A 27953-nucleotide genomic window follows, 5' to 3' on the forward strand; every position below is an offset into this window, starting at 1 on the left:
ACACAGCTGGGGTGGAGCACTGGGTCGCTGCGTAGCGGGACAAAGTGCAGCTTCCCCCGGGACTCCCTGCCAAGGGCTCCTCTGGAATCGCTCCTGAAGAGCTCTGAGGAAATTCTCGTGGTGCTGCATAAATATTTAGAGAGTCCATTTTAAGACTTCCATGACTGAAGCATTGTTTAATAAAAAAGAAAAAATCTTAACAAGAGGGATTTTACAGCCAGAGCTATTACACACGATGAACGGACCTGCAGACATTCTCCATTAAAGCTCTCTGACTTTAATTACACACAAGAATGCTCTTTCCTACAGTGAAGATGTTTAAACTACACGAGCTGAGATATTTTTATTTTTTTTAAACCAGGGCCGCTGTATTCCATGAGACCCCAGTCTCTTAATGTTCTCCTCAAGCACAAACTCTTCAAAATCAGTGACTTGTGTTGTGACATTCGCTGGTTTCATACAAGGATTGCTCCCAACTACCATAAATCAGACTAATTAACCTACATAAGATGTTTTAGATGTCAGAAGAAGAGAGGGGAAATGAATTAGTTCAGCTGAATAAACATGTCTTTCCTACATACCTTAGTATTTTAAAAGTGATTAGAGTGCCTTGAAGACATTCTGGCTAGAATTAATTCTGCTTCTAACATAATTCCTCTCAAAGGCCTAACTTTTACAACAGCGTTACCTGGAACAGCAGTTGGCTGTTTGCTGCCTTCTCCTCCTTTACTGCAAGGGACTGTGATCTCTAAACTGGTGTGGAAATTCTCATAACTCAGGTGAAGGAACATACCACAAAGGGCTTAATTATTAAAGAAATACAAGTGACCTTGTGACTGCAAGTTTTACTGCGATGTTGTTTAATCAGATTCAAACACAACTTAAGCAAAGTAACTTTTCTTTAGACACTGAAACTCAATGCCCTCAAAAAACACAATAAACAAAGTCTGTCCCTTTCCTCCCTCACACACCAAGTTTAAGTTATCAAAATGCAATTCTAGTCATGTAACAGTAATTCTTTTAGTCAAGGCTGTGGCCTTGAGGTGCTGCAGAGATGAATCCTAAATACAACAAAGACTTTTACAGCCTTCCTATTTTTCTCCAAGTTTCACTAGAAACCCCTTCCCCCAGCCCCACAACAACCCAAAGGCCTTTACAAAGCCCTAAGGGATTTACTGGAGGACAAAGGCAACTTTATTTCAAGAAGATTAAGCAAACTGAAAAAGAAAAATGGACACCACGTTGTAAAGGAAACAATTGTTTGAAAAACGAAGAAAGGCAATTAGGTTGAAAGGAGAGAATATAATTCTCACAGAACAAAACTAAAAGGTTTTCAGCCAATTTTTTATTATTCTTCATTGTCAGTTTTGCTCTGCCACCTTCAATAAATCCCATTAAATACTACTCGGACATATTCGAGGTATCTGTTAGTCAGTATTGCAGCTTTAGGTAATGTGCACAGCCCATTTCAGTAATTTGCATCACTAAAGGAAGAGCTATTCACACCGAAATCTGAAACAGGCATCCACCTTCCCAGTAAAACAAGGGCATCACTCAGTCCCCACTCTTCCAGCATGAGTGGACATGAGAACTCCTGTTCAAGGCAAGCAACTGTGCACTAACCACTTGCTACTCTCAGTACAGAAACAAACAGAAAAACAAAACCAAACCAGCCTGGGCCACTCTAGCCCAAACCCCAGATTTTTCAAGAGCGAGAGAGAGATGTTTGTGACAAATTCTGAATGCCCAATGTCTTGTTTCCTTAAAAGATCTCCGCTGTTAAGCACCAGCGAGGAGGTGTAACAGCTGAACTGCATGCAGCCACAGCTTATTTCAGTTTTCCATTCATTTTTATTATACTGTCAAAACGAAGCACAGATAAAGTCATCCACTCTATTACTGCACGCAGCACTTTGTGTTCAGCTTAGCGTGGCTCACAGAAAGCTGTGCTTCTTGAAAATCAAGAGGCTTATTACTTCCAACACGCAAACCAGAACTCATTATTTACTCACGGGGAGCCAAAGATGCCCTCGTTCACTCATGTTTATAAGGACTAGTGGGCTTTGCTAAGCTAGGTCAGCGAGGAAGCCATTTACACGAGGCTGCTGTATCTACAGCTGAAGTAAACTTACCTTCAGAGAATCAACTAAGTCATCGACTAGGAAGAGGCGTCTCAGCTCCTTGACTGTGCCGTTAATGTGACCGAGCACGACGTTGCTGTGTTTCTCAATAAGCTCTTCAGACACACCGACATCAGACTCCAAGTAAGCCCTGCAAGAAAGAAGAGCTTATGAAACTTCACTGCCAAACAGTATCAACACATTAGATGTTATATATGCTATATCAACACACATTCTTTTTATGTTATAAAGAGAAAAACCTCACCGTATGAGGGGTGCTAAAATGACAGAACTAACCTAAGTTATTCTTAGAAGGTAAAACTGAACCTTAAAAAAAGCTCCACAACCTCTTAAAGAATAAAAAAGTTTCTTTCTTACTGCTATGATGTGCCAGTGTATGAGGCGGCCCAATATTCTACGAGATTCCTACATTTCTCAGACAGAAAAAAAACCTACAAAAGCAACATATCCTTTCATACCGCGGGAAGGCACGTCTGGAATTACCATCACGCTGTACCAAACACTCTGAGGCACAGTAAAGTGAACAAGTTTTTCATCATTTGCTTAAAAAAATTCTTACAGTTAGTGGCAGCAGTTCTAACAAAAAGATATAACATCCTATCTTTAAGTGTTCCTTCCACTACACTGCGACCTTTATCTGTAGTTGCAGTGGCTATGGCAGTTTACTCTTTAAACAGAGAATAATTTATCTAATTTGCATGCTGGAGGGAGAATGAGCAATGCAGCACATCTGTAACGGGGCACTTATTTTAGAGTTACTACAGTTGTTAAACTTTTATTTTCACGGGAGGGGATTCTGCTTTGGGGTGGTTTTGTTTGGTTTTTAAAGTCTGCACACCCTTCTCAACTCATCGGCAAGATACTCAGTACCTGAATCAAAAATTAAACTCATCTCATGGATGTGCTCTTCACCTGCCAAACTAAATTCAACTAAAAATATCCTTCCTGTAGTTGAAGCTATGTACATAAAAAGCCAGCAACCAGGTACATTGGACAAGAATGTCTGGAAACTTCTATGAATATCAGTATTTTTAGAAATCAACTGCAGAAAAGAGCAGAGGTAGAACGAGTTTTGCCTGTTCTTGCTAAGAAAGGACTTAACTGGTAAACTTGGAAATGCTGTTTGGATCCTGAAGAGCACTACTGGGAGACAGAGCAAACAGGATTTCAGCTGGGAATTATTTACCCTAATGAGGGTGAATAAGGAGGGCCTTACAAGGTCTTGATGGTTAAAAAAACCCCAAAAAACTAAGTTTACAGAAGAGATATATTTCATACTGCTATCCTGAACATTGTTGCCAATTCAGATGTATTTTTTTAATATTAGATCTAAGCTTGAAAGCAAATATCCTTTTTTTCCACAGTTTTGCCCCACAGCTGGTTTAGGCACAGATTGGCTCCCACTGGGTAAATGAGGCACTACACATAGTCAGGGAGGAAATGAGGTAAACCCCTAAAACATTTTTCTTTGCCTTACTGAAGATGAGAGGAAGAGAACAAGAATAATTGGAAACACCACAAAACTGGTGAGAGAGCTGGAAATAGGAGGGCAAGCAGGAGTCTCTGAAAGGTGCAAGAGAAATTGAGGTTGAACCACTTCATTGATTAAAATGCAATGAACCTGGACTCTGATGACAAGGCAGCCTTGCATGTGGAGAACACAGCTACACACCAAAACTTCAGTTTTAGGGGTATTCTTGGGAAAAAAGTTCCAAAAAGATAGTAGTATCCCCTGATTTTTGCTAAATATCTTGCATTGAAAGTGCTGCATCTCCTGGGTTTTCTTTAAATTTTGTACATCATCTGCCACTGGTTCACATTCTGAAGACTATACCATTCTAAAATGCACATATTACTCCATTAGATTGAAATATATATTTATTTTAATGTAACTTAAGATACTCTGGCAAGGAAACCCCCTGTACCAAGCACTCAATTAATTTTCTTTAGAGCTGTGAGAAAAACTGAAAGAGCAATCATAGGCTGGGTATCAGATTTTTTCAGTAGAGAGACTATTTACATTATTATGCAATATATTATGGCATACATCATCTACTGCTTCTAACAGCACCAATACTGCTGTTCCCCAAACACCACACTTTTTCTTAATTAAAAGAAAAATCTCACCTGAATGGGTGGCCTTCATCGGACTTTTGGATTGCCTGGATAACTCCCTTGTATATCCTAAAGCTGATGGTCACCGAAAGCAGGGCCAAGGCAATGTAAGCTGTCACACTCACGATGCTGAACACTGTTAATGAAAGCAGCAGGAACAAGCTGGCACCAAACACCACTCCTGTCTTCTTAATGTCACGCCAGTAAAGGAGGTCAACAACTAAAATTTAAAAAAGGGAAGAAGTTAGAATGAGATACCTTTTGCATCCATATGAAAACAGTAACACGTGATTCACTTGACTGCTGAGAGTCATCAAGGATGGAACTCGCGATCTCACTGTCAAACCAGAGCTGAAATTACAACTAGAAATAGGTTATTTTGGCACTGATTTTGCACTGAATTTCAGATTATTGGGATTATTGTTATTAGGATTACCTCAAATGTAATTGCTAAAATTTAACAACAGTTCTGCCCTTAAGCAACGTCAGAATTAATCTCTTCCACTACCGTGCTGTGTTCTGCACCAGAACCACAGCAGTTTGTGCTACACTTTATTTTTGTGGATTTTGTGGTGGTTGCTCACTGAAGAGACTGATTCCCATTCCCAGCGAGGACAATGACAAGCCACTAAGAGATCTCTAAACCATTATATCTTTGCAAGTCTGGTAGAGGCAAAGGCACTGCTCAGGACTCATTAACAGCTCGTTTTGTTTCCTTTTGACTGAAGACATTCCCATGGGAGTTTATCATGTTGATTATGGGTGACAGACTGAGCCATCAAGAGGGAATAATCACACTGAAATTTCAAGCCAGGCTAAATCTGCTGTGCTACAATGCAAAATACCTCATTTGTTAATTTTTTCCTTAAGTGACCCTCAGGAGAGAACACAGTATTACGCTTCTGCATCAAAACCGCTTGTTAATAGCGATAATGTAAGAGTTATTAGATACAGAACCCAAGATAAATTACACAAAAGTTATTGCAACACAAGCTTAGCAATCCTATCTCATCCTAAACGTCATTAAGGTTAATTGCAAAATCGCATATCGCATTTCAGAAGAGATTCTTACTCTGAATGATTGTAAGAGAAAACGAAAAAATAAAATTTGATATTATTTCTTACAGGATGGAAACGTGGTAACGCATTTATTAATACTTAGTAGCCTCTGTAGGGTGAAGTCTGCAAAATCCCTTTGTAGCTACAACATGAAAATGCCACTGGGTCTATGGTGCAATTTCAGTGTTTCAGAAGCTGAAGTCCTTTCCTAATTATTTCCGTGGGGAAATACTGAGCAGCAGGCACTGGAAAGATGAGAACCTGGTCAGAAACTTAAAGTGCCATTTGCAAAATGCAAAATATTTTATCGAAATATTTAATTCACGTTTCAGTAGAAATTTCCTGAAGTTCTCCAGGCAGAACCAGGTTATAGTTGCACGAACACCTTGAATTTGTCATAAACCAAAACTGCTGGGAAATAAACAGCCTCAGCGCTCCACCACCACTCGCTCCCTCTCCCTTGCTCTGCACGGCCACACTCAGAACCAGCTCGGTTTGACGCCGACAACTATGGCACCAAAAAAAATAAACTAAACCCGAAGCAGCCAGCCAGATCAGCTGCTGGATGTGGTCCACCATGTGACTCCACAAACATATGGGGTGAGAGATAGAGCAGCCAACCCAAGGAGGTGACGCTCCTGCTCCCATCTCAAGTCCTCGTCGGACTGCAGCCCAGCCTGCCCGCGCACCCTGGCGACCTCTTATTCCGCTGGGTCTCTTCATGGCACAAAGCTGCACTTCTGTCTTCCCTGTCGAACAAATGAAGCTCTAAGCAAGACAACTTTTAATATTTCTAAAAATCATACAAACAAAAAATAATCAAGTCATCATAGAATTCCTTTTGTATCAGCTATAACCCCGAAATTTAACATTTTCTTTGGTTTCTTTGGCTCTGCTCCTAAGCACAAAAGCATCTATTCGTGCTGCTGTACATGTTAACTTGCTAATGTAAGGTGTAAAAGGAATTGTGAGCTTGACCTAAAAATCGTTGCAAACTGGAAACCTAAATTGAGCTGCCAGTATCCATTCACACCTGGGTGAGATTTCGAAACACAGGCTTGCCAAAAAAAAGGTGGTGGATTTTGTGCTCCTAAATCATGCGAGAAATCTTTGAAAAAACTCATTTCTTTCTGAGTATTTGCTTCAAACACTATATTTATTTTTAAATGCTGCAATTTGAGCATCCCTCCATTCAAATTTGGGTGCTGCTCCCGTATCATGTGACACACTAAGCATGAGCCCATCTCCTCTCCTTTCACATTCGCTCTGCACACCAGATACTCCCTCCTCTGCCACACAGGTTTAAAGAGCCTCCGCTGACAGCGGGTTTGCTGCTCCCTAGGAAATCCCTGATTACAAGCAGTAACACCTTATATCTGAACCCAGTTACAGGGAACAGAAGGACAGTAATTCATCTGGGTGACAGTTCTCAAAATACAAGAAAGAAAGGTAAATTGCTGCAATTATTAAAGCACACCACAAACGGCCTCTAGCAACCCACCCTCAAGTCTTTTGTTCCCAGCAATCAATAAGAAAATCCCCAAGCCAGGACCTCCCAGAGCAGAGTTAGGCTGCACACGAAGCAGTTTTCCTCACTGTCTCCGTTTGGAGAACTACCAAAGGAGCCTCAGCTTAACGCCACATGTATCTGGTTTCATTGTAAATTCCTCAAAGGAAAATTCAGCCTTGGAAGTCACTGAAAAACTCGTTTGTAATTTTCAGTCCGAGAGAATACATGATGAAATTGATTTCTAGCCTCCAACTGATCAGAAACAGGCATTTGCATTTCCTTCTAAAGCAAAAGATTAAAAGCATTACTAGAGGCAGCTTTCTGGCTCTAAATTACACACAAGATACTCACAGCAGATTAAAAAAAAACAAACAGAAAACCAAAAAACCCCAACCAATTCTCAGGAACAGCCCTGCCAAGCAGTACCTTTCCTCCTGGAAACCGTTTTAAGCTTTATTTTGTACAATATGAACTACAATCTCACGCATTTAACGCGAGTATTCCCGGCCTATTCCGAAGCACGAACAGCTGCCTACATTTGGTAAGCACGAACTGTCACTTGGCACGTCTAAAAATAGTCCTGCTAGCATCCGTGCCTTACATGCAGAACTCATCCAATTACATTTTGCTTTTAAAGCAAGTGCCGTGAGAGGTTTAGCACTGGATATTTTTTATTTTGGAAGTCTTTTTTTCTTTCATGCACGTTTAACTGAAAACTGAACAATTCATATTGTTTTTTTGATGACATAAACAAGTGGTTTAATATATTTAACGTGATAATCCTCTTTTAAAAAACAACCCTGAACCAAGTAACCCTCTGGGGTTTAAGAGAGAGAAATTAAAAGCCTGGAGGATCTACAAGCGAGTTTAATTCACGTCTATCAAAGAAAACCAAGAGAAAAAGGGACTAACCCATTTTGGCATCCATCTTGAGTGTGCCTGCATGCAGCCAGCCCTCGCACAGCTGACTGCGCCGAGCCCTTCCTCTTCCTGCCCGCCGTCGGGAGCTCGGCACGTCCCGACGTAACCGCCCGCCGCCGCCGCGCAGCTGCGGAGCGGGGGGCGCCCGGCACAACGGACAACTGCTCGCTGGCCAAGCCAACAGAAACGGGGAGTCAGCGCCGAAGAAAGGCTGGTTGTGTGAGGGGAGGGAGGGCAAAAATAACGCAAACAGGGTACGATTTACAGGCGCTGTGTGAACAACAGCTGCTACGCTGGAACCTCGCTGTGGCCTGAAAGGTAAACTCAGATTCTTTATATCCAATACCAGTTCAGAAGCACAAGCGAGAGCCTTTTCTGGATCAATTTAAGAACAGCCAGTGTTGTACCGACACAGAAACGTAACACAAGTATTCAGAATGGGCAGCTTTCACGTGCCTCTGAAGACACGGTGACAACTGTCACCACAGCACCGCACCAGCTGCGATGAAGAAAACTAACTCTAGACCAGCACAAACCAGTACACGACCACAAATTGCTGTTAATCCCTGTTTAGAGAGGCGTTTTCCAGTGACACTAAATAAACTTGATGTTTACACATGATTTCCACCGATCCTTCCTGCAGAGTATTGAGGAGGCAAGATCTGACCCTGCGGTTTGCCTCCAAAGCCCACTCAAGCCCAGTGTGGGGCAGCCCCAGCTGGGGACAGCCCAAGGCCAAGGAGAAGCCACCAACCCCCCAAGTGATCAAAGCCTGCCAAGCACAACCACCACCAGCAGACTGGGGCTGGACATCTGCAAGATTTCCTACATCAGAATGACCATTTAAAAATCACAGTTGACAACCTAAGCAGGAGCAGCTGCAGACAGGGCCCCAAAATTCAAGCCTCCATTTACCCTGATGAGATGTGTTGGAAGTCAGCGTGCTCCTTGACTGCCTTGTTCCAAGTCAGTAACAACAGAGCGATCCCAGGCTGGTAAAACTGGGTGGTTATTGCGTGACTGCACGTGGTGCCAAGCACGTGGAGCCGACTCCAGCCAACAGAGCTCTCCCTGTCCTCGGGACAGACGTTGCACAGGAGCAGCACGTCCAGTGGGACTCACAGGCTTGTCCCACTGGGTCCCAAAGGGCAGAAAACAAGGCTGCATCACACACGCTGTAGGCTTTGCACATCTGCCCCAGCATCCCTAGCCAGAAGAAGTGATACAGATTTCACAGAGGACATGCTAGAATGAAAACCAAGTCTGACACTACCAGATTGTCCCCCAGAAATGCAAATACCGTCTAAAAATTATTAATGAGCCAAAGCAGTATTTTTCTTTCATTTCTACTCAAATCATATACCCGTGCATGTCTGCACAATGTACGAACTGGGAAAACCATCCCAAAGCCCTGATGGCTCACGACGAAAATTTTAAAAGCTCAAGGGCTGCACGTGCCTATGCAACCTTTTCCACTGTTTTAACTAATCTGAGTGAGAATTTAGATCGATTTTCAGCACATTAATTATAACAAAAAACCTTGCATAGCCTGGGAGTATAGCTGTAGTGTTCATCCTACCATTCGCATTACCCAGCCATTAAAACTTGACAATTCATTGGGATAATTCAAAAGTAACTAAATAAATGTTACATTTTAGCACCAATTCCTCCATGGAGGCCTGTCTTTAAAAGTGCTAAAAATAGAAGTCATGCCATGCCCAGGGTGAACCTGTTTCATCCTGCCTCCCTAGGTGATCAATACCACAGGTCCTAAGCAATACCACAGGTTGTACCACTTTCACTGTGCTGGTTCCTCAACTCCTAGGGCTTTAGCACAAGAAACACGCATGCCAAAACAAAGTTTAGGATTATATTAATGAGAAAGTAGTGCTTTAGCTGTGAAGTCTAACTATGAACCATATTTTTGGCTCGTCCTCTGGTTTTAGATTTGATCATTTTTTTTTAAGGTTATTTTTTAGCATGGAAAGCAGCATGTTGCAATATTTGCTTCTATATTTATTTTGGGGCAAGATGAATAGTGTAATCAGTCCCTGAACTTTACCCATCGTTTTCCCTGCCACCAGAGCTTGACCTAACGAAGGAAGAACACATGAAACAAGGCATCTTCGTCTCGTTATAAACAAATTCTATCAGAAACCACACTAAACCAGCTGCAAAAGGAGAGGAACCAGACTCTTCTGCTTCCCCAGAAAAACTTCTTGCTCTGCTTCCAGTTGCTATTAGGCTCTATCTCTACTAGTTAAATTATAATTAAACCTCAAGGCAGTAGGGACTTCCTTGGAGGGAGAAACAGGCACTGAACCAGCTTCCTCCACCTCAGGGGGTGCCACTATGTAAGAACAAAGCGGGGGGGGGGAAGAGGAATTTAAAACTGCTTGAAGCAGTTATACCAGCACAAAATCTGCACGTAGGACGGGTTCAGGTTTGCTTTGCTCCTTTGAGGCCAGTTCCATTCCACACTCATCAGGGTTACAAGCTGCAAAGCAGCCACGTGCCCAGACCCCGCATTCCTGGCCTCCCGCAGCTGTAAGAGCAGGGCTTGCACTGGTTAATTCCCCCCAAGCACCCTCCTGTGCCACAGTTGGCAATTCATTACTTTTAAGCCAAGAAAGACTCCATTATTCTCAAGGCCTCAAATTCTAGGCTGGGAAATGTCCGCTCTCAGTTGCGGTGAGGGACAGACAGACCATCACCAACCCTGCTCACAGCACTGTAAAAGGAAACCTGAGAACTGGGCCTCAACACCCAAAGGCAACTCGCCTTTCAATTTTTACCAAAATCTTTTTATCCCCCTTCTGACCCCCCCCCTTTTTTTTTTTTAACCCCAAAAATTTCAGGCCTGACATACGGAGTGCTGAACATTTAAACTAGTTACACGTCAAGAACATATTACTAAACACTGCAGAGTATTTTTTCCTTATATTTTACAGCCCTTTAATGAAAGATTAGAATTTTTAGAAAATTTTTTTGCTACATATTTAGGTTCTGATAGAGCATTCTGTGGATTCTAGAGAGCGGGTAATTTTGTCCAAGTGGAAAAAACCATAGATTTTGAACAACATTTACAAAAAAAGAAGAAAACTTCACAAGTACCAAGCATGACAGGGCCCTTTAAATTTAAGTATTCAGAGATGATTAAAATTTTTTAAAGCTTGTCTTGTTGATAAAGTTTGAAGATTACATATTCAAATAAGGCTTAAACTCTTACACACTGAGAAATAATATAATGATCCACAGAGATTTACACTGGTGATCTCCCATTGGTGGTTACAGGAACAAAGGTCAGAACCACACTAATTTAAGGTTAGCTACTTATTTACCTAAAACAATCTGATATTATGGCTGTAAATTCTGAAAAATCAGACACAGTTTCACCCTAGAATCCAACAGAATTATGAAAAATCCAAAGCAAACGTTATTCAGGGTAGGCTCCAAACACGCTATGCCAAACAGACAAAAACCCCACCACCCTGCTGTAGTCTGCAGGCGATTTCTCCTCATAAAATTACCAAACTACATTCTTTTGAGTTAATGGGTAGTATTGTTAAATTAATAATCTAGGAATTGCAAAGGAACATCAACTAAATTCAGCCTGTGCTGGCAGTTGTGCAGTGCATACCAAAGCAAGCTGTTCTTTAACGTGCTCCGTAGGACTGAGATCTGCAGTGTCACACAAGCTGTTTCACCTACATAAATAATTCATTCTTCTGCATTGCTCATATTTACCCGTTTTAACCTACAGCTTTTACAATTTTGCATACAGTACGAATAGATCTTACATCTTCAGATACATCTCACAATCAAAGACACGCTACAAACAGCATTTGCTAAAAACAACCCGCAGCATCGTTAGCTTTAAAAATAAAAAAGGAAAGAAGGTGAAAGAACAAATACCCTTATCCTTCCAACTGCTCGGCTGACTGTCCATCTCTCCACACACGATCTACCCTCCAGCTGTGAGTATCAATTATGCATACCAAGAGGACAGCTGCAAGAGAAGGGATCTACAGGCGAGGACGGGAACCATGGGCTTCCCCGCGGCGTCTGCAGTCTGCTGCTGCACTGGTGCTGCAGGAGGCCGGTCAGCTGACGGCGGGGTGTGGAGCAGGGCTGACGCAGTGCGAGCCCTAGCGCTCCGCCGCCCAGGCGAACACGCAATCCCCCACTGCCGCGGCCATTTGCTTCCGACCGCTCGCCAACAGAACCGGCGGAAGAGATGCGAGGAGGAGAAAGAAATCGGTGCCACCAAGGGAGCCGGCTTCGCCCCGCAGAGCAGCACCAGCGCGGCGAGGCTCGGCGCAGGCTGGCAAAGGCTGAGCCGCCCTAAGCGGCTTTGCACCGAGGGCTGGAGCTAAAAGCAGTCACCAGCCAAGCCCTGACCAGCTTGCTTTGCAAACAATGGTCACAACGCGTTTATAAACCGCCTCGATACACGCCTTCCCCTTTTTTTTTTAAAGTCTCTCTAGAAGACTAACAGACATCTTTTCTCCCTTGAAAATAAAAGCTTGAAGGCAAACAGAGAGGACCCTTTCTGTCCCTGTAACAAAAGCAGGAGGCTCATGAGAACACAGATCCTTTTGCTAGGATCTTTAGTCCTCGTGAACTGCTCAGCCATATTTATTCGTCTTAACGGCGCTTTGAGAACCGTTCTCTCGCCCTCTACCTAATTCCTACCGCCGAACAGCTTCCCTTTTTTATTCCACATCAGCGCCCTACGTGGGCAGCTGCAGACCTGACAATTAAATGCTCCCTTCATTTAAATAAAAACAAGAACCTGAAAGTTTACACTACTAACGTATAGAAGGTAACATACAGGAAGTATTGTACAAACATGAGACCAGCATAAACCAGTAACCCAAAACCTGAAAGAGCAGAGCTGGGAGAACGATGCTGTCACTCTGCGCTCCATCCCTGCCAAAAAAAATACGACTACTCTTCTAGTCTGGAGTCTCAATATCTGGGGCTGACAATAAAATGCTAAAAACTCCCCTGGCATTGCTCCAAAACCTCTTAAAAATTTGATACACCGCTTTCTAAAGAACTACTGTAGGAGGGAAATGGGAAGTGCATGTTCAAACATCATAGTGCAAGACAATTTGAAAAGTTGCAGCATACAATAAAAGTACAAAATGCTTCTGAAAATCTGCTTGTCTTTGAGCTGAAATTCTTAAGATCAACTGGAAGCCACCAAAATCTGTGTTTTTTCCCCCACATTTGTGTGGATGACTGCACTGCCTCTAAATTAGTTACAATCCTGATGCTTTCGAAAAGCACTCGCTACAGACATTAAATCACCCTGAGCACGTAGACTGACATTTTTGCACTGAGGAGTGTTCCTGACTTCCCACAGGAGAGCATTTTGGTTGACTATCCAATTCTGCTCTCGCCCAAAGAAGCCTCATTCAGTGCTGGCCGCCCATCTCTGCTTCTGGGAAAGCTGATAAACTCACCACAAACGTTTTCTCCATAATTCTGCCACTCTGCAAGTAACTGCCCAAAGGCCTCGCTCTGTTAGTGGCCTCAGCTAGAGCAGCCTTTGCCTCTCAACAAGGGTGACATGAGAGCTCTAATGAAACACAGCAGGTCTAGGTCTTTCCTTCAGAAAAATGTCACTCAAGGTTTTGGTTTCTTTTTCCTAATTCCTCCTACTCCTCCCTGGAAGAGAACTCTCCGTTTATTATTATTTACCTGGTAGCATAAAAGACGACCTGAACAACCAAAGAATCTAAGAATACAATCAGATAAAATTAAAATGAGATTTTACATTGAATTACGTTTTACAAATGATCTGCTCCTGAAAGCAACTCCAGAGGCATTCCAAGGTATTTTTCCCACACTGAAAAACAACAAACCAAACCCAACCTTCCCCTCTGCTGAATGGCTCTATTTAACTAACAACAAACACGGAAACTAACAGAAACGACCCAAATGGGCACAGTGCTGGTGTATGGCAGCATTTCTGACTTCTTTTAAGCTTCATGTCACTGTAATGACCTGGTTTGCTGTTACAGATTCACAGGAAGTATTTCTGCCCCCCGTGATTTGGGAGTAAAAAGAAAAGCTTTATCATTACTACCCCTCAGCCACCCTCTCAAAGCACATTACCCACTTGGCCTTCGCCTTTGAATGTGCCCCCTCAAGAAAATCTGGGAAATGTAAGATATTAGTAATGGGCTGCATTTCTGTAATTCAATTACAAATTACCCTGGAGCATATATAAAAACTGTAAAGAGATCTGTAAACCCATAAGATTTAATCTGAAATTATCTACAGAGCCTCATGTTCAACACCACCATGAAACAAGGATGTCCTGGGAAACTGACTGCCTTGATAGGAAAGATCTCAACGCCATTCTCAAGTATTATTGTAATGCTCAACATGAATATACTGAGAGCTTTGAACTGCCCCTGTGGTTACATTTTGGTACACAACTTTCTGGCATAGTCAGATGCTTAGATTTCAGGGTGTTTAGATAGTCAGATGTTTAGATTTCTACGATATACTTTGATTTTGTAATTCAGTAATATAAAACCCTGCATGCTCCACAGATCAAAAAAAGGTTTATGGAAAGCATGGTTTTCTGGCCTATTTGGGAGAATTAAGAATCTCCAGGTAAAAGTAAATAAGGGGTTATCAGTGAAGGAAGTTGGTACAACAGAAGAGCCAAGATATGTAATATGTATATTTAGCTTTCAACTCTACGGATACCAAGAGTTCAGCTTCTCCAAACCGGGGATGCAATCCTCTCCTAGGCACAGTGTACTGGAGCTACGGTTACACTAGATGGCATCAAAGCCCTCTGTTATGAGCACACCTTACACCACGACTCCCCCATCATGCTGCAGCACCCTGCTGTGCAGCACCCCACCAGCACCGACTGCAGCATCTGAACAAGCAGGGAACACTCACTCCGAAGTCACATCTTAATATGCAGGATTTTTATGGAGATCAGAAATATTTATTTTGAAGTCTGGTGAGTGTGAAGCAGCAGGACTATCTGCTAGGACGTCAAATACAGCATGTACTGAGAAATGGAAGAGGGGAAAAAAAAGATTACTGTATCCAAGACAGTAGGAAGGAATTGCTGGTGTTGCAGGGGGGTATTTGCTGTTGGAACTGAAGTAAATAGGAGCACCTTAGAAGGAGAAGGGCTTCTCTACAGTTAACTACAGTTCTGAATTTGTTTTGTTTGGTGGGGTTTTTTGTTTTCATTTGTCTGTTTTTTAAACCTGTGCAGCTATGAAGTACAAGGTCCCTGGGGTCTCATACCATTACAAAATAAAACAGGTTACCCAAGGGTCTGCCAGGCAGCATTAAACAAACCCCGTTCTACCCACAGGGCTCTTAAAAGCTTTAAATTTGCTTTATTGGAGGAGTAGAGTTCTAAAAAAAAAAAAAATCTGCAACCCTTTTAGTTTCTGTTAGCTCCCTGCAGTCCACAGGGACTGTTGGAAGTTACACTTTTAGGTACCCATAGGTATGTTGGCATTTAGGTTAGTTTTCAAAAAATAGCACTGTTAAATTAAGGTTCTTGAGCACTTAATGCAAGATTAAGGCAGTTCAGATAAATGTTTTAAGTATCATCAATCATACAATCATGCCAACTGATTTCCAGAAGTCTTGAGGCACAGTAAAATCTATTTCAGTTTCACTGATGGGAAGACAAAAAAAAAAAAAAACACAAAATAAGGGTAGACTCAGAAGGCCAAACACATGCACAGATCCACTACTTGGCCTTGTGATGAATTATGCCTCCTTTCTGAGAGTGTGGAAGACAAGTGTGTGTTAGTTCCTTGATGCTACTTTGAAACTGTGCTTAAGTAGTGTGGTATTAAAAGCAGACAAGCAGACAACTGATTTTATTCATGGCTTGTCATTAGATTCTTTGGGCAGGTCTCAGAGGTCCAGTTCTGTATTCTAGAATACAGCAGAAGCGAGCAAAAAAGTAAACAGCACAGATTGTGGGGAAAAAAACAAACTAGAAAAAAATGGACCATGTTTTTGAGTTAGTATTCTGATCTATTTAGCTTTAAGAAAGTGTTCTTCCAGAGTAAAGCAAAAAAATGTATTTTTCTTCCCAAACAACACAGCAGGTCAAAAAATAAAACTGCACCTGCTTTACAGAGTGAGCACAACACTGACGAAAAGACTGTGGACAGTTCCCCAGTGTCCCACACCCCCAGCCCAGCCTGTGCCTGGCCCCTCTCCTACCCTCAACTAACACCAACGCTGGACAGAGGCGTGCCCGGGCCCAGTGCTGTGCCATGAGATGGGAGAATGAAGAGACCATTCAACTCTCTCCTCTCCTGCTATGGCAAATGGTTTTACGTGCAGCTTCTCCAGCAGTTTCCCATAGACAGAAGAGCAGCAGCTGTGTTCTTGTCAGACCTGAAGCAAGAGTCTTTCTTCCCAAGGCAGTGATTTGTCAACCCCAGACTGCTCATCCATGCAATGATTAAAGACACCTCTGCAAAGGCGTCCTGTTAAAAGGACTAACAAAAAAGCTAGTATACAAAGTGGAATGTTTGGGGTTTTTTTAAAGTAGTCTGATCTCTAAACAATTAACCCCTTGACATGAAGTATAAGATACACAGCAGCTGCTCTCTAGACAATACTATACACTGGAAGCCTAAACACAAGGAGAAAAGTCTTCACAGAACACAGTGTTGTAACAGTGCAGGTATCACTGAAATTTCATTGCAAGGGAAATGGGAAGCGCTCTCCTTTCTGCCTACCTGTACGTGTAGAAGAGGTGGGACAGGAGGAATGGCAACTACCATGCAGAGTTAAACATAAAAACTACATCTTCTACCTTATTTTCCAAACCCTATTTCAACTGCACCAACACCCTGACATTCCCCTTAACGTACACCTGTTATTCCCTCCCAAACTACATTTGATGCAGAAAACATACACATTAGGAATGTAGTACCTTACGAACCGTAGATTGCAGCTACTGCACAAGGATACTACTGCTGAGTCAAACTAACATTTGGTTTTCTATTTAGAACAGTCATTGTGCTTTCTGCAGTAGCTGTTTTTAGCGGGAATGCTTCTGGTATTAAGACTTCAGTAGCAGCAGAGTGTTGCAGTATCAAAAAGCAAAGTACTCCTCTAGCCTAGAAGAGCTGGAAACTCCAGAGGCATTTAGTTTAGAGAACAGAATGCAACATGAGAATGGTCTTATCCTTCCTTTAACTTTCTGCTACTTCAACTACATATAACCAAAGTTAACTACACTGAAGTGCAAGCCCCACTGAAAAGAAAAAGGGAAATTAGTATCTACGCTGTGTATAAACCAATTTTAATGTTTGCAGGATATTCAACTTCTTAATGGCCACTTTCCTAGCAACCCAAACACTAAGCTCCCTCATGTGCACTATTTATTTTAAACCACTGGCCTTGATCTAATGCAAGCTGCACGTCCCATGAGCGGAGATGCGCAGGGTCTTTCCCGGATTCCAGACACAAGTTGTACACACTGCAGCAGCAAGGGCATTTTCCTAAGTTTCAAAGTCTGATGTCTGAACTGTGTGTGAAAAGAAAGAAATGCCTCTTCACATTATGTATGCACAGCAGACAAACACCATTGTTGGCTTGCTATCACGTATTAAGAGCAAGTTTAGAAGGCCACCTAATGCCCAGCCTGGAGACAACCACAGAAGAGCTTGCAGTGAGTAGTGACTTATTGATCACCAGCAGCAGAACTGAAGGAGAAAACTGGAGACAGTGAGTCCATCCCTGATAAACAGAAAAAAAAGTACTAAAACAAACAGAATATGAAAAAGGTCAAAGTGCAAGCACTAACATTTTCTGTTACCCTCAGCCTACACAGAGAAGTTTACAGAAAGTGACTTAAAAGGAATAAGTCACGACATGCTTAAGTTTAGCTAAAGAATTATGCAGATTAGCGAACTGCAAGACAGCATACACAGATTACCTGAAGATTTATTCAGCTTTGCTGAAAACATAGCAGTAGTTTTTCCCTTTTCTTTAAGAGAAGCAGCTTCTCGCTCAGCCTCTTTCGCAAAAGCTTCTGGTTTTACTACACTGACTATCTCTTTTTCAGCAGATAAAGGTGGGGTATCTGCGGCCAGTAAGGGCATCGTGGATACTTCAGGCACTTCTCTGTCCACAGCCTCCAAGGACTTTTTCAAGGCATTAGTATCTTCCTCAGCTTTTCCTTCTACGTTCTTTACGGACAGATCACAGGGTAGCTCTGGGCCAGGCAACTGCCTCTTCTCACCTTTGATCACCTTACTGATCTCTTCACTTCCATCTTTGTGCATTCCCTCTCTGTCAGTGGCTTCTGCCACAAACTCAGGAGCAGTTTTAGGATGAGCTAACATCACAAAGTCTTCTTCCAGTGGGATCGGGGAAGAATCCATGGGTGAGAGCGCTTTGTTGTCTCCCGGTTTTGGTTCCATAGCAACAGATACATCAGCTGAATAAGCCACAGCATTCAGCTCCTCCATTTGAAGAGGAATCTTCTCTGCCTTGGCTATTTTTGTAGGTGTTGGCTCAGACGGCAGAGCGGCAACAATTTTGGAAGAGTCCAGTTCAGGTTGGAAAGACTCCAGGTAAGGCTTGCCCGTGGCAGATACTGAATCCACCAGTCGTTCCTCACGTTCAGCATCAGTTACAATATTCTCAGTTGATTTACTTTTTAAGATGAGAGATGGATCTTCGCTCACTTTCTCAGTAAAGTCAGGGATCACCTGGCTATTATACAAGTCGGATTTTCCGAGCTGCAGAGACAGTTTTTCAACAAGTTCCTTGTGTTCGGGCACATCCCGAGAAATGCGTTCTGTTATCGGTGTCTTTGAATAATCTGTAAAGGATGGAGAAGCAGATTCACCAGAGACCTTTGTTCCCTTAATTAAGTCACATGCAATAGATATATATGGAGTCTCTAGGTCTTCAGGACTGGCGCTACCCTCACGATCAGGTTTTTTAAATGCTAATGCCTCTTTAGCTTCTTGGGCCTGTGTCAGTGGTACACTCACTGCCTCTTGGTATAAGGGAGGTTTTTCAGTCTCTTCTTTTTTTACATTTTCGTAATTAGTCGTAGGAATAAATGTTTTTAATGGGGAACCTTCGAGCTGCACTGCAGATGTTTCTGCACCAGCAGTCCCAGTGCTCAGTGGGGCTTCCATAACAATATCTGGCAGTATTGGTGATGGAGCAGCTTCCGACCCTTCAAACGAGGGGCAGAGCTGTGTCACAGGTTTCAGAGCCTCTTGTACCGACTCGGAGGTTTGAACTAAATCAATCTTTGTTTCATAAGCAAGTTTTGTACATGCCGCATCATGCATTTCACTTTCGTATGCTTCTTGCACTAGATCAGGAGTAAGACCTTCAGGCATGTTTGCTGCAGTGTCAGATGGCACTGTTGATACACTCTCTGGTTTAGCAGAGTCAGCTTCCCGGCCTTCCTGCTTGCCAGCTGCTCCAGTGCCAAAATCACCTTGTTCTGTGCTTGTCTGAGCTTTCATTTCTGCAATTTTTTTCTCATCATCGGTTCTATTTTCTGAAGTGCCTTCCTCTAGTGGAGAAAGAGACTTGACTTTGTTACCATCAGGACTTACGGAGGATTCCAACTTAGTACAAGTGATGTAAGTCTGCGAAGGTTCTTTTACAGCTTCTGGGGTACTCGGGAAAGAGCGATCTTCAGTGCTGCCTTCGCTCTCTCTTTCGTAATCCTTCTGCACATTCAGCTCATCTACACCATGTTTCTCATATAAACCACCTTCTAGTTTGGCATCTATCTTACTTCCAACATCCTCTCTCATGCTGCCCAGTCTGTGACTAGCACCTTTCAGTTCCCAGATTGGCTCGAATGGTTTGAAGTCTGCATATTCTTCCCTCCTAAGAGGGTCTTCTTTCAGTGCCCCTTTTTCACCATGATCACCACCTCCGTACTTGTCTTTGTTATAAAAGAGATCTTCCTCGGTTTTATCAAACAAATCTTCAGGAGTTTCTGGAGACATTTTCAGCTGCTGTGCAGGCATTTTCTCCAGATTAGGTAATTCTTTAGGGCCCTCTAGCTGTGTTTCTTCTTTAGGTTGAGATAAAATGGCTGCTTCTGCTTTAGCAAATGGGGGTTCAGAGTATTTCGTCTCGGAAATGTCTTTTTCATTTCCCTCTGCAAGAAATGGATTTCTTGCTTTTTCCATAGATTCTTTATCAACTTCACTTGCGCTTTCTTTGTAAATGCCTCTTGCAGGTAATCCATCTGAGAGCGTATCAAAGGCTGAGTGCTCTTTAAAGGGATCAGCTGAGATAGGAGAGGAGGAGGGAAGAGAAGGAGCAGTATCAAGCAGGACTGCAGTAAGATCCTCTTGACCAAGCGCCTTAGTGCTACCTGGCTGCTCCTGCAAGTCCATAACTTTTTCTGTGACCGTGGACAGAAAGGAAAGTTAGAGAATGCAAGTGCTCTTAAAGTCAATGCAAACTTTCATGACAGGTTCACATGATGTTAGTTATTAAGAGGTTCTTCCAAGTTCTATCAGAAATACTATTAGCCATGAAAACAAAGGATCAGTTAAAGGATGCTATTCTACTTCACCTCTTCTAGCAGAGAACTACGCAAAAGGCTAGAGAAGCAGCAACTCTACGCAGCACAAGGATCACAGTAAAGCTGAAGATGGCAGACAAGTACAGAGCATCCAAGTACAGCAGGCAATATTTACAAAGTGAGAGAGGGAGGGGGGGTGGCAAGGGGAGACACAGAGGGTACGTGTGTATGCTCGTGCATAAACATACGCACAAACGTGCATGCCAGTAAGATGGCTTTTTTTGACTCTTTTTAATGGGAATTTGGTGGACAGTGTAGGTAAAACACACTAAATAAATACTACAGGTGCAAATTTTTACTTACATAAAATACTGCAGAAAGTTACTATGGATTAAATCTTTCTGCTAAATCAGTAAAGCAACTATGCTTTGATGTGTTAACCTGTTAATAGTATCAGCTTCTCTCCTACACCAAGGGTCCAAGAATTCACAGATGGCTGTAGCTTGTTTACAGAACAGTTTACCATGTAAAGAAATGAATGCACATTAAAATCTTGAACAGGTCAACTGAAAAGTCAAAACTGAAAAATGTGATAGAGGCTATTCTTGGACCCATGTTGGCTTTCAGTAAAGGCAGACTAATTGGAAAGAGTTAATGAGATCAGATGAGAAATGCAGGATGTATTCAGACAAAGGTGAGCAGAAAGAACTTGCCTGCAGAGGAGTGCATCAGAGGCGCAGATGTAGCAGGAAGAGCAAAAAGGGTCTCATCTGAAAAACAAACAAATAACCTCAGCAGAAATAAAGGCTAGGTTGAAGAGGGGAGAAAGCACCCAAGTAGTCAGTTCCCAGCAAATCAAACAGATCCACAGCCAACATCTACACCCACAGAGAACCACAGAACTAGATACTAGCGGGTAATTTGGGTGATGCAATGCTCAGATTCTCCATTTACAACAGGATCTTTACTGAGGCCAACTGAGGGATCTCCTCCACCCTCCAAGCCAGGGACCAATCGTCGGATAAGATACACCACAGTAGCTACACCCTTTATTTCCATTCTCCAAACTCCCACACTACTGAGCAGCTACAGCATCTCTAGCACCAGAAAAAATGCCTGCCACTGTCACCAACACACCGTCCTTAATCAACTCACTTCGTCAGAGGGTCTCCTAACGCTGACTAACTTGTGTGGGCACAGCAGTGATAAGGAGACTCCCCCCAAAACTGTGAGAAGTTAAAATGACTAAAGTAAGCTTTGACTCTCCCCACAAACAGAGCACTGATCAGGCACACTGACAGTGATCAAACTGGTAACAGTCACTTCTGTATGACTGTACTATTTGCTTTGTGTTTATGTCTTTACTATTTTTGCTGTCTTATAATGGAGACAAGCTTCTAAATGAAGGCATTATTTTCAAAGCTGCCTTTGGCATGATCCAAGGAGCACATTTTGCTTTGCTGAATTTGTTTTAACTCTAGTATTTCACAAGACAAACCCAGCTCTCCAATTTCCATTCAAAGAACTAAGCAAATACAAGGAAGGACACGCTTCTCCTCAACTAAGTCATCCTCCTTCACAAACACACGATGGTGAGAAGCCAGCCAATCCCAGAGTTTCATATTGCACGTTATCTGAAATAAAAGCATACAACTATGACATTTTACTAAGCTGCATGAAGCATTTAATGAAAAACCAGTCTAGAAGCAGCAATACCAGCCATCACTAGGAACCAGGCAAACCAAAACCAGTCCTCCTCTGGATTTCTGTCTCAGCAGCAGTATTTTTCCAGGTCCATCGTGGCCTGTTGGCATTATGTTAATGTAAAAATAGTAACATTTAGGTAAATGTATTTCATTCTGAAAAGTGCATAAAGTTTTCAAATTAAGGCTGTTAAGAGTATTTGCAATTTACATCAATTGTATTAGCAGAGTGCAAAATTATATTAAGGCATTTCAATTAGATTTTGAATTTCCAGTACAGACATCAACAATCTTTAGTTTTGCTATTTGCCTGGACAAAAATCGAGTAGTGAAAAAGAACTTTTTTTTTTTTAATTAAAAGCAAATAAAAATCGAAGCAATTGATTTTAAAAGATGAAAGGCAAAAAAGTGAGAAACACTGGGTAGACACAGCAGCACATGCATAATAATCCAGTAAAGCAAGGCATTAAGGTCATTTTTGTTTTGGCACTGAACCACGACTTTCAGAAAAAGCAATGCCCCTTCAGGATACTCCTGACCTGACTTACTCAAGTTAATCCCACCAGCAGTTTCCCAAAAATCAAGTCTCCTCACAACCTACATTTCCTGTCACAATATACAGTCGGTTGGTTTTGTTTCACAGAACATTGTTATCTTCAAGTGATGTTTATAATCCACAAAATATGGCAAGATATAAGGAAACAGAGTAATAAAGTTGGAGTGTAGGACTCTGTATTTAGAAGCTTCCTCAACGCCCGCTGGGCCAAAGGGATTTCTGTTCAGTTTTCTAGAAATTACGTTTTCCTATTAAGGACCACACAGAGAGAAACCTCAATTCCAAATTTAGACCACATTAAAACAGTGTTACAGTTCAGTGGTGGCAAAAGCTTTTAAGGACAGAAACCACACTGGAGGACAACGGATCAATATGTGACACTAAGTCACAGAACCGCAGCAACATCAGAGGTTCTTCAGTTTCCAGGGTGCCTGCTATGTCAAGGGCTACTGCCGAGCTTCAGATTTTAGCCCAGCAAGCGTTAAGGTTTGCACCAAGGTGCAGTACATTTAGCGTCCAAAGACCAGCTGCAATCTCTACCAAAAATTCTAGACTTAAAATCTTTTTAATACTTCCCAACTCCAGATAGAGAGGCTTTAGTTTCTGGTGAGGAACACTGGTCTGAGGAGCGTGAACAACGCAGAAACTCCTTCTCAGGTTTGGCCTCCATTTACTCAACACAGAAATACACAATAGCTGTGCCAGTCACTGAATTCCCAGGTTCTCTTAATGGAAGGATATTATGCCCACACCCAAACTTTATTTTCCACACATAGCTGGAGTGTGAAAAGTGGTTATATAAAAGCAGTATTTCCTAACCAGCCAAGGAGAACCACCCACTTTCCCTCCACCCACATCAGAATAGCATTTTTCCTGCTGAAAGGAAGAAGATAGAAGGGCTTTTTCCTGGTCTGGGCCCTGTATAACACCTCCAGGAGAACAGAGTAGGACCTCTACAACTCCCACTTCAGCATGGTTGCTAACTGAGCCAACCATTCTCTACAGATTGTAACTCGAATGACAAGCCACTTCAGGCAACACTTGCAGAGCACTCTGGAGAACCAGCTGCCTCTTCCCACCCATTGCTCAAGAGGTAACACTGCTAACAGCTGACAACAAATGGAGTAAGTTTTTGTAACTATGTTTAGTGGAGTAACTTCGTTTGTAAAAGCGTGAGCAGGCCAGATCACTGAGGGGGGCTTTTCCCGTTTGTAGATCAATGGCAGAAACGAGGTGATTGAAACAAAGTAGTAGTACACTGCTACTAAATCAAGTAAAAAGATTTCAGAATGTATCAAGCTCTAAGTAAGGTTATTTGCAAGTAAAGGTGCATACTCAATACTCCTATCTTGACCTACAAAGTGGGCCTTCACTACAGCGAAGCTCCACCCAAAGATACAAAGACAATCTAAGTAGTCTTCAGCTTTTACAAATCATAACAAAAAACCTAATTCAGTAAGATGAACTGCTCGATTACTGTTTCCATGAGAAGGCAGAGTTTGTTTCATGAAATATAGAAGAATGAGACCTTGAAATGAACACTAAATCTCCAGGAGAAAACAGTCTTTACTCCAAATTTTATCTGCCAAAAAATCCATAATAGTGCAGGTTAGTAACCCACCTTCAGCATCACAGTTCAGAGAAAGACAGATCTCCTATTTGTGAATGGCATTAACTTTGTATCAGTTAGCTTCTCCTTTTGTTAGCATGAACTGTCTTACTTTAAAACTTTGTATTATGGTTTCAGCTAAAACATAAGCTCTGCCAACAAGAAACAGATTTCAGTTTTGTTTACAAATAAAAAACCTGACACCAACATGACAAAGAGGTGTCATTTTAAACTCTCATTTTAATTTTTGCTGATTGCCCACTAACTGGTGTTGTTACAAGATACTGGTATTACCAACATAAAACTTGAAATTTAGTATCAAAGTTTTGGATAAAAAGCAGAGAAATAATGGAGAGATTTCCCAAACAACTGAGAAAGTAAAGTTAGCTGCAAAGACTTCCAGAGAAAAAGAGAAGAATGTTTAAAATGAAAAAGTAGTAAACTGACAATTCCAATAAAAGCAATTTATGAAAGAACTGCCTTTTTGTTTCCCCCCCCAGAACATACTTGCCAACAGAAAGCAGAGGACTTAAGTCTAGTCACAGAAAATAAGAACTCAGCAAGAGCGTCTTCTATCCCTCATCACTGGATTTTGGTAACTGATGCACCCTTCCATCTGCTCACACATGTGACTCCTTTCCAGCAGCAGGGCTGTGGTAAGGCAGGTTTATTGTTCTGATGCTCTCCTTATTTTTATGTATGAGCTCAGCATTAGAAAAAAAAAACACCTAAATATTTTATTTTCTACATATAAACACTGAGTAAACTTCACCTTGATGCACAGTTCAGCTTTGGTAGGAGACTGTATGAGGCTGCTAGATGGCAGTTTCAGTCTTCAGAAAATCAAAATCATTTCCTGGATTAGTTTGCTGGAGAATGTATGCTATTCTTAAAACAAAACTAAAAAAATCAGTTGGCAAAAATAAAGTTTTTAAGAATCCACTTCACCTTTGCATGTTTAGAAAATGAGCAAAACGCCTAACAAACAAGATGGGGACTGCTTTTATCTTACAGACCTACCACAATGGGACATTGATTTTGAAGGGCCTCTCTTGTGAATACAAATATTTAACAATAAAAGAAAACAGGGTGAAATTAATACTCAAAGGAATGGCATCTGTGACATGACTTGGGTGGAGTGTAAAAGTTACATGTGCAGCAATCTCTCCATGAAAGAGAAATCGTCTGCTGCTTCAATGCACCGAGCTGTTAACTTGTCCCCAGTGAAGGCTGCCCCAAGCAGCATTTCTGATCTCAAACCATTATCTAAGCAAAACACGTGTATGTGGTACCACGAAGTTTTACTCTCTTACAGATTCAAGAGCTACAAAAACCTCAAGGCTTTCGCAGAGCAATGCAGCACCCTCATGCTTCATAACCACAGTGAAAACTGCCATGTTTTTTTTTCTCCTGCGTGTGTTGATGTCAAATTATTATGAGTTAATTGTTACCTCTTGGCATAAAGTGTCAAAGACAACATACCTGGCCATTTAAAAGTCAAATTAAATTATTTCAAGGAGAGTCAAGTTCTTGGATGCCTAATTTCCTACTGCAGAGTAAACAAGGGCATACAACTTCACAAGAATTTCCTGAGAAAAGCAGCTGCCTACACAAACTCCATTTAAATCATCTCCTGTTATGATGCAGTTGTTCTAAATATGGTATTTCACCAAATATTTAAGCCATTCGAGATAAAGAACATTAACTATTAATAGCATCTTTTTCACATCATTAGATCAGGCTGCAGAGCCACAGTAAGTAATTAGGTTTTCTCATTTGGCTCTTTAGTTATACATGTAGGTTTATAAAGAGAAGTTTCCAGTTTAGCAAACTCAGACTGGAAGCTACTTGGAAACCTTTGAGGAAAGTATACAAGCTGCTACAGAAGATGGAGACTGATGAAGATTTAAGTGAAAACAGGAGCTCCATTTTTAACATCTTGAGCTAGGATCACAAAAGGATCCAAGAGTTTTGGTTACTAACAAGGGCAGCTGTAGGTCGTCTCAGGTCTTCATGGCAATTACTGCAAAGTGGAAAAAAAGCTCAAAACAAGCATTTTGAACAATGCTTGCTGCTTTAAATAGTCTGTTTATGGAAACACAAGTCTCTAGCAAGAAACAAGTGTTTTCTTATTGTCTAAGCAGGAATCTATAACCAAAGTGGTTTAAGCAGGTTTTTTTCAATATCATATTTACATGGTCCAACTTGCAGCAACTTTTCCTCTTTTGGAAAAATTACATTTGAGGCGAGTTGCTCAGCAATGCAGATACTGTAAAGCCTGCAATGACTGAGGTAAGGTATATGCCATTTCATCTCCTTTTGATCAGCTACAGAGTGAAGAAAAAGGGAAACTGTACCACTCCCCTGCAATACTCAACTGCCAGCCAAGGCAAGAACAGATGGACAAGGAAGATACATTAATTCTGCCTCTATTACAATTCCCAGATTGCCAAAATAAGTACCCACTCAAGGGTGGTTTTAAAGGCCGTTAAATACTTCAGACAAAGAACTGCCAGCCTCACCTCACTCTTGCAACCAAACATTTTGATCAATAACACTATGGACAGGATCCAAGCAGCATTTCAGAGGATGGTTCTATAATGCCACTTCCTAATAAAAGTCCCTCATCCATATGAGTGTCACTGTATGTCCTCAGAGCAGGGACAGAATTTTATCTGGCATATTTTGTTATTAAAGGTAAATAAAAAAAGTCACATAGGTTAGCCCCAAAGAAACTCCTCATTATTCTTATAACAAGAGAACAAGGAATTCTCAGAAACAGGATGCACATACCTATCACAGACGAGCAGCTCACAGTGGGCCACCATGAAGAAAGTTAAATCCTCTGAAGAACGAAGATAAACTACTTGGCTTCTGAGCATCAGCTAAGCTCACAGACAAATAAGTGGCAGACAACAAAGTGCCACACAGATTAACTGGGCCTTCTCCCCCAAGTGTATCAACTGATCCAATCACATAAACTCTGCCTTCTTACAGAGTTAGCATCAGGTGGTGGGTAAACACCTCCCTTTATTAACATCAGGTGGCCACACTAATCAACTTCAACTGTTCACAGCCCCTCTCTGATGGCTTGAAATGCCCACTTCACAATCACAACTAGATTTAATATATAAATCACAAATATATTTAACAGCAAAGCTTAAAATGAATGTAGAATGATTTCAGATAGGAAAATTCACAGATCCTGTATTAATATTCACCAATTTAAATTATTTTAATATATTTAATTGAAAAGAAAGAAGCAGAAAGAAACAATCTAGCCAACTGCAAACACATGTGTCCAGCTACACATGGCTTCAAAGGTAAGTATTCAGTCTCTGGCAATATTTGTAACCAAAAAAATACTACATAATTCTGCTAAAACTAAATAACTCTTCCTTAAGACCCAGACTCTTCAACCATATGTTGAAGTAACAAACAGAAATTTGGGTTCTGGCAGTGCCACAAAGCAGAAAAACATAATAATTACACCAGGACTTATTCAAAGGCAGGAGGTCTATAGAGCCATGCAAATCCTATCATTATGCAGACATTATCCAATTCAATTTTGGAGATCATACCAATCATAAGATTGCCTTTCACCAATTTGTACAGATGGAAATTTTCCCTGCTTTCCCCACAATTAAATAAATTAAGCAGGATTTGATTAGCAACTTTATCCTTGCAGAAGAATGTATTTATTAGCTAAATTAATCTTCAAAGAATGGAGATGCTACTGATTGAGCATCCACTGCCAACACATTACCTTGCGTGACAAGCCTCTGACATAAGAGCTTATAG

At 41.6% G+C, this 27953-nt stretch overlaps 1 protein-coding gene across 4 annotated transcripts in view; it reads right to left on the reverse strand.

The window, feature by feature from the left end:
• RTN4 (reticulon 4) overlaps window positions 1–27953 on the reverse strand; it is a 41499-nt gene that overhangs the window by 6158 nt on the left and 7388 nt on the right. Inside the window, exons 2-5 of one of the 4 annotated variants that reach the window (XM_068416109.1) lie at window positions 20998–21054; window positions 17708–20161; window positions 4269–4476; window positions 2133–2271 (exon numbers count right to left, since the gene is read on the reverse strand). In XM_068416109.1, coding sequence (XP_068272210.1) covers window positions 2133–2271; window positions 4269–4476; window positions 17708–20161; window positions 20998–21054 — 2858 coding nt within the window. Of the gene's footprint in view, window positions 1–2132; window positions 2272–4268; window positions 4477–7737; window positions 7882–11661; window positions 11830–17707; window positions 20162–20997; window positions 21055–27953 lie in introns of those variants that run through there. The other 3 variants (XM_068416093.1, XM_068416102.1, XM_068416085.1) reach the window with 3 other exon arrangements.

This window comes from Nyctibius grandis, chromosome 1 (assembly GCF_013368605.1).
Source record: "Nyctibius grandis isolate bNycGra1 chromosome 1, bNycGra1.pri, whole genome shotgun sequence".
In the NCBI taxonomy this organism is placed as follows: Eukaryota; Metazoa; Chordata; class Aves; order Nyctibiiformes; family Nyctibiidae; genus Nyctibius; species Nyctibius grandis.